This window comes from Patiria miniata, unplaced genomic scaffold (genome assembly GCF_015706575.1).
Source record: "Patiria miniata isolate m_02_andy unplaced genomic scaffold, ASM1570657v1 HiC_scaffold_5, whole genome shotgun sequence".
In the NCBI taxonomy this organism is placed as follows: domain Eukaryota; kingdom Metazoa; phylum Echinodermata; class Asteroidea; order Valvatida; family Asterinidae; genus Patiria; species Patiria miniata.
The window spans coordinates 7,994,299-8,000,298 of record NW_024037072.1 but is presented as its reverse complement, the minus strand read 5'-3'; the positions used below and the strand labels follow the sequence as shown (position 1 = coordinate 8,000,298).

The 6,000-nt window shown below is 39.8% G+C and overlaps 1 protein-coding gene across 4 annotated transcripts in view; it reads right to left on the bottom strand.

Annotated features, from left to right (window-relative positions):
• Positions 1-917: 917 nt before the first annotated feature.
• The window catches only part of LOC119740532 (triple functional domain protein-like), a 63,774-nt gene continuing 58,691 nt past the window's right edge, over positions 918-6,000 (bottom strand). For all 4 annotated transcript variants that reach the window (XM_038215871.1, XM_038215872.1, XM_038215873.1 and 1 more), the window contains 8 exons: positions 5,843-5,924; positions 5,252-5,452; positions 4,722-4,860; positions 4,255-4,430; positions 3,579-3,605; positions 3,273-3,425; positions 2,155-2,293; positions 918-1,516 (listed from right to left, as the gene is read on the bottom strand). In XM_038215871.1, the coding sequence (XP_038071799.1) occupies positions 1,451-1,516; positions 2,155-2,293; positions 3,273-3,425; positions 3,579-3,605; positions 4,255-4,430; positions 4,722-4,860; positions 5,252-5,452; positions 5,843-5,924 (983 nt within the window). In that variant the 3' untranslated portion in view covers positions 918-1,450. The remainder of the gene's footprint in view (positions 1,517-2,154; positions 2,294-3,272; positions 3,426-3,578; positions 3,606-4,254; positions 4,431-4,721; positions 4,861-5,251; positions 5,453-5,842; positions 5,925-6,000) is intronic.

Here is a 6,000-nt window from a genome sequence, read left to right as displayed (position 1 = left end):
TTCAGTGGGCACCAAGCTTGCTCTAGGATCCCAGCCACTTGGCATCCACACAGGATGCTACTTCACACTTAATTGATTTCGCTTTTGCTACTCAAGTATTTCCTTTCTTAGAGTTTAGGCATCTCCTGAAGACGGTCAGAGCATACTGACCGGAACGTCGAGTTTATACCTCTGGTTCTTTTCAGAACCATTCTCTTAGTTGAGAAATTATTCGCACATGGTGTTTCCGCAAACCTTTCATTATTTAACATTACTTGTGATTTGGCTTGTACAGACCTTGACTTTACAACACAAAAATTCGCAGGTTGATGGAGTAACCATTTTTGCCTTCCAATGCGCAATCAACAAACCTGAGTTGATAGTGGATATCTTGTATATGAGTTGATAAGTCTCATAAAGTGATCTTGAACAGTCAACCAATACTTTTTGCAGGTCCCAGAAGGTAGGGCTGTCCATTTTAGAATAATTTAGTATTCGATTACTCGAATTGGACTGATTATTTGGATATTCGAAATTGCCAGCTGCAACTGTGGACTGCGCCAGTAAAAAAGTTGCATGAAGGGTGTGCCGGTTAAAATTTGAATGCAGCGATTGGGTGCCGGAGTGTTTTAAAGTAAGTATTTAATAACTGTAAGAGGGCTTAACCTGCTAAAAGGATGTGAACAATGAACCACTGTCGACCATTTACAAGTAACTTTATGATCATGGGCGTCGCCAGGATTTTTCCGGGGGGGGGGGGGGGCAAAGCAATTTTGCCCCCAAAATTCCTTAACTTTTTCATTATATTCTCAATTTATCATTTTTCTGAGCATGAACAGGGGAGCATTTGCCCTAACCCCCCCCCCCCATCAAATTTACACCAATATGGCTTCGCACCTCTTTTCTTTTTTTTTATTTGTTCCTTTTTTTTCCTTTTTCCAGGGGGCCTTGCCCCCCCTCGCGACGCCCATGTTTATGATAAAATAACATCACAGTCCTGTGTGTATAAGCATAGTTTTTTTGTCTTCCGAATATCCAAACCGGCAAAAAGTTATTTGAATATTCAGTTGCTGATCGAATATTTGACTATTCGGTATATCTGGGACAGCCCTACCAGAAGGCCAGCGTAGTGTTCACTTTGTACTTTATCACACTGATAGACTGACTGAGTGTCAGTTGTGACGCAGACCGCTTAAGCATCCTCTTGGCCCAAAAGTTGAAACCTTGTGAACCCTCACAGCCTAAACTCCTAGCAAACCTAGACCCTCAGACCAAATGAGTCTGGAACCAGCCTCGCTAGGCTATTTTTCTAGCACACGTCCCAAACACCTTTCTAAAATCAAAAACGTTCTTCATTATCGTTCTCAACTTGCCAGGGACTCTGTCACTGTAACAACACTATACAGAGGGTCATACCCTCTACAAATAAATAAATTAATGAATACATTAATTATTGAAATGAGGTGCAGCTTCAGACAGTGGAGGTTTTGCCCCTCGACTGGTGCCCTGCCACCGGTGTCACTGGCACGATATCATTCTGTTGGATAGAAGCAGAGGAACATGTACAACTTTTTTATTACTGATTATTTGAATAAAAGCAGACCACAGTCCATCAGATGTCATAATTATTAAATAAATCATCTGAAATTTACTTGTGAAAGTGATGTCATAACACTATTTTACTTGACGTAAGGTTTCTTTTATGAACAAAGCAAAAGACTTTATTTCACCCATGTAATTTAATCCAGCAGAATAAGAAGAAAAATGAGAAACAAAAGTTCAGGATCTACTTGCATACTTTACAATTTTAAGCTCTTGTTTGTTTGAAACAGCATTGAGAATTTAAATTTAGGGTTTTTTTTCTTTTCTTTTTAGCCTCTTTCAACCCACTGAAAAAATATCAGGAAATTGTCTTTGTCAGCTTATTATTTTCGTTAAACCTAACCCTGCTAAATGCCACAGAATGCACCAGTAGTAAAAAGTTGTTGCAAGTTGTTGCATTTAGCAGTCTCCTGATCTGCATGCATTCCATGCCTGCATTCCATTGCATTTGACAGGGTAGGTACTTGGTACCAAGGCTGGCACTACATTCTGTTGCATTTGGCAGGGTGCCTAGAGAATACCCCATGGGGTTAGGGTTAATTCAGCGAAATTGTGTGACAATTGTTACCCTACCTGTGTTTTTCTCCTCTCAATAAAATCCACCAGCCTTGATGTGTCGAGTTGCAATGTAGGTGTCTGCATAGGGGAATCCCCACTGCTCACTGACCTCAACCAGTCAATGTGCAGACAGTCTTCAGCACAAGGCCTGTCACTGTTAACAACAATGAACACCATGAAACAAATTACAAGGGAAATTGTGTAGGTAATATTTGTAATCCGTTTTCCTTTTTAAAAATTTGACTGAAGTGGGATTGGAACCTTTAATCACCAGGATATTGTACTGGAGCTTTTACCAACTGAACTATATTTCCCTAATCATTCAAACCTTGGATCTCTGGAAGACAATACTGGGGCTCTACCGACTGTGCTATCCATGATAGGGGAGACAAGCCAGGTTTTTTAAACTTGAGATTATGATGCTGTGTAGTTAACAATATGAGCTTGACAGAAGTATGCAACTTGAGTGTTGACTATCTGTTATCGTTCAGCCCAGAGGTTAAAAAGGTAATTAATGATACATGTAATAATAATAATAATAATAATAGTGGCATCTTATTAAGTGCAATAGGTCCATCACTCAGTGACGCTCATGGTGCTATACAATGAGTAATTAAACAAACTTAGAAATATATAAATGCTAAGTCCTAACACATGTACATTGCAAGGTACAAGCCGAAGAGATTAGAGTGTGAACAGGTATGTTTTGAGTTCTTGTTGGAAGGAGATCAAAGAGGGAGCTTGACGGATAGAGAGGGGTAGACTGTTCCAGAGAGTGGGGCAGTGTGAGAGAAGCTGTAGTCACCCCAAGAGTAATATTTAAAATGAAATTGTAAGGCTCACAAAAAGGTAATTGAAGCTAATAATACAGTACATTTGATGAGAACATATGTTTTGCACACCGCTTGATACTTATTAATGACTGCCATAGATAAGAATATCTTTCATGATGGATTGAACATGACAAGTGAAGAAGACCGTATGATTTTGCTGGTTCTTTGTAACTGTTACAATTGTACACTGTCTTGCTTATCGTCTGCAAAGAGAACTCTCTTGTTGAGATGACTGGTGTTCAAGGATTCCAAAAGTGAAGACAAAGATGATATCGCCATGACAACAGTCTAGGAGCCTACCTTGGATTCTCCTTGAGAAGGTTACAGATGAAGACTTTGGCTTGCCTCCCGACTGTCTTGAAGAACTCCTCGGGGAAGGAGAAATCCACCCTAGTAATGTTCTGACATGTCTCTTCAACCGTCTCATCCAGAAACGGAGAAACTCCACTCAATCTGCAAGACATTGAAAATACATCCAAGACGTTTTATCACACTTGGAAAGTGCTAAAAATTAGGAACACAACTCTATCAGATTGGAAAGCATAATGATCAAATCAATGACATGTATTCCATTTAAACTTAACCAAAAAATGATAAAATACTTACAAAACGTAGGTTAAGACACCAACACTCCTGGATGGGAGAAATAAAGAAGAAACCATCATGAAAAATAATCAGATCTTAAACTAACAACAGAGATCTACCTTGATCAATGTAACTGGAAGCACACAGGTCCACTAGGGTTCACCAAAAACTACCCAGATCAACCCACTAGGTGCACCTACATTGTGTAGATCCACATAATTACACCCATATGTACCCAGATCAACCCAGGGATCTACCAAGATGCACATAAGATCAACCAGAATCAACCTAGTTCTGGCTAATTCCACACAGATGCACCTAAATGCACCCAGATCCATCCAGATGAACCCTGATTAACTCCAGGGCCCAATTTCATAGCGCTGCTTAACAGTAAGCAAAAAAGTTGTGCTTACTATAGCAGAAAATCATGCTGCTGCTTAAGCACTTTTTCATGCTAATGGTTGCGCGCGAATGGAGATTTCTATTGCTACGTCACTGATTTAAGCAAAGTTTTCTTCTGGGGTTAAGCGTGCTTTTGCTGTGCTTACTGCTTAACGGTCCCTATGAAATAGATGGAGGCTCGGTAAGCACAAAGTCGGCTGTTAAGCAGCGCTATGAAATTGGGCCCAGATGTATCCAGCTTTACAAAAATGCAGCAAAGTGTATCACAAACAAGCATCAATTACAAAATGCTCACCAGATATCGGATTTGAGGCTGGCACATGCTCTATTGACAAGCTCCGGTGGTGAGAACTCAGGGCTACCCAGCAGGACGTGGACGTAGGGTTGATCACCGATGTAGGCTGCATCGCCAAAATCTATCAACTTGACCGTGGGAGACATGGAGGTCATATCAACCATGAAATTCTCAGGCTGTTAGTGAGAGAGAAACATGGAGATGAATGTTGGTCTATTAATGGTACAATATTGGAAACAATTTAGGTAAGAACCATGATTTCATTTGATGATGAGGAGATTTGTTGCTGATACTTGAAACAACTTAAAGAGATTCAAAAACATGAAATTTACACATCTGGTCTTCTCCCCACCACTTTTGTAAAAGACTCAACAATGTTTTGATTAGCAGACGTCCTTAAGTGCCCACTCCCCCGCCCCCAGTTGCACTTTCCACCACAAAAAGTTGTTTCATAGCCTGAGACGTACCTTAATGTCCAAGTGAGCAATGCCCCGCCCATGCAGGTAGACCAATATTTCAAGGATCTGAGCAACGTAAGCCGCGACGTGCGGCTCGGTAACTATGGGAAGACTGATGAGATGCTCCAAGAGACGACCGTTAGGAATCCTGTCACAAGAAACCAAAGAATCAGTTTTAGTGTCTTATGTTGTGAGGAGTCATCTCAGTAACCCAGATCCTTTAACAGCTGGTTTGAGAGATTTTCAATGAGATGAATTCTAAAGTGAAAGAATGTGTTAAAAAAAAATGTAATATGAAAAATCGGTATTGGGGGGGGGGGGGGGGCAGATTTTGAGTTTTGTTTATGAGGCTTGTATGATCCGATCTTATCGTAGCATTCACTTCAATAATTGTTGTACGCATATAGATCCCATGAGGAGTTTGTAACATTCAAAGCTCCTTAAATTCAGCAGAGGAAAAAAGACTAACTCAAAACAGTCTTCTGTGACATCATAACAAATCGTCTAAACATTTATAACAACTGATAAGATGAACTCACAGATCTAAAATCAAAACCAGGTGTTGATGCCTCTGGTAACAGCCGAGTAACCTGTACACAGAGGGGTGACTGAGGGATCCTAGAATAGCAACTTCATTCTCAACCAGCTCCACACTCCTCAGCTTTTTGCTGATGCACTTGGCGGCAACCTCCCTCTGGGTCTGCTTGTCATAACACATTTTCACGACTGAAAATCTTCCACTGTTTGCAATTAAAAAAAAAAAAAAAGGAGATTGTTGTTAACGTTCTTCAGTTTTGTCGGGAATGAATTTTGTGTGTGTGTGTGTGGATATGCTCACTGCTTGAAGAATAAAACAACAAAGGTTTCCTGTCATGTTGTATGAATAACATGTGGGATAATAAAACTTTTCTTACAAACAATATTAACTCAAATTTCCAAAGAAAAGGGACAATTTGCTAGCGTCTGGCTTTTCAACCAACAAAGGTACATTTGCTATTCAGTATGATAGACAGCATTTCAGTGGAAAAAACATAGCATGAAGTAACAATAATAATGAATTCTATGAAGAAAGTACAATTGCCAACAATTCTCTCTCTCGCTCTCTCTTTGAACAAATTATGATTACGTACCGTTCCAATTCTCCAATGATGTTGAATGCATTCTGGAAACCGTGCTGCCAGAGAGCTCCTGATCCATAGTCAGATTCAGTTTCTTAAAAAGAAAAAATAACAATAATTAAAAAAATTAAAAAAATTTAAGAAAGACACGTGAAGTAATACATGCACGT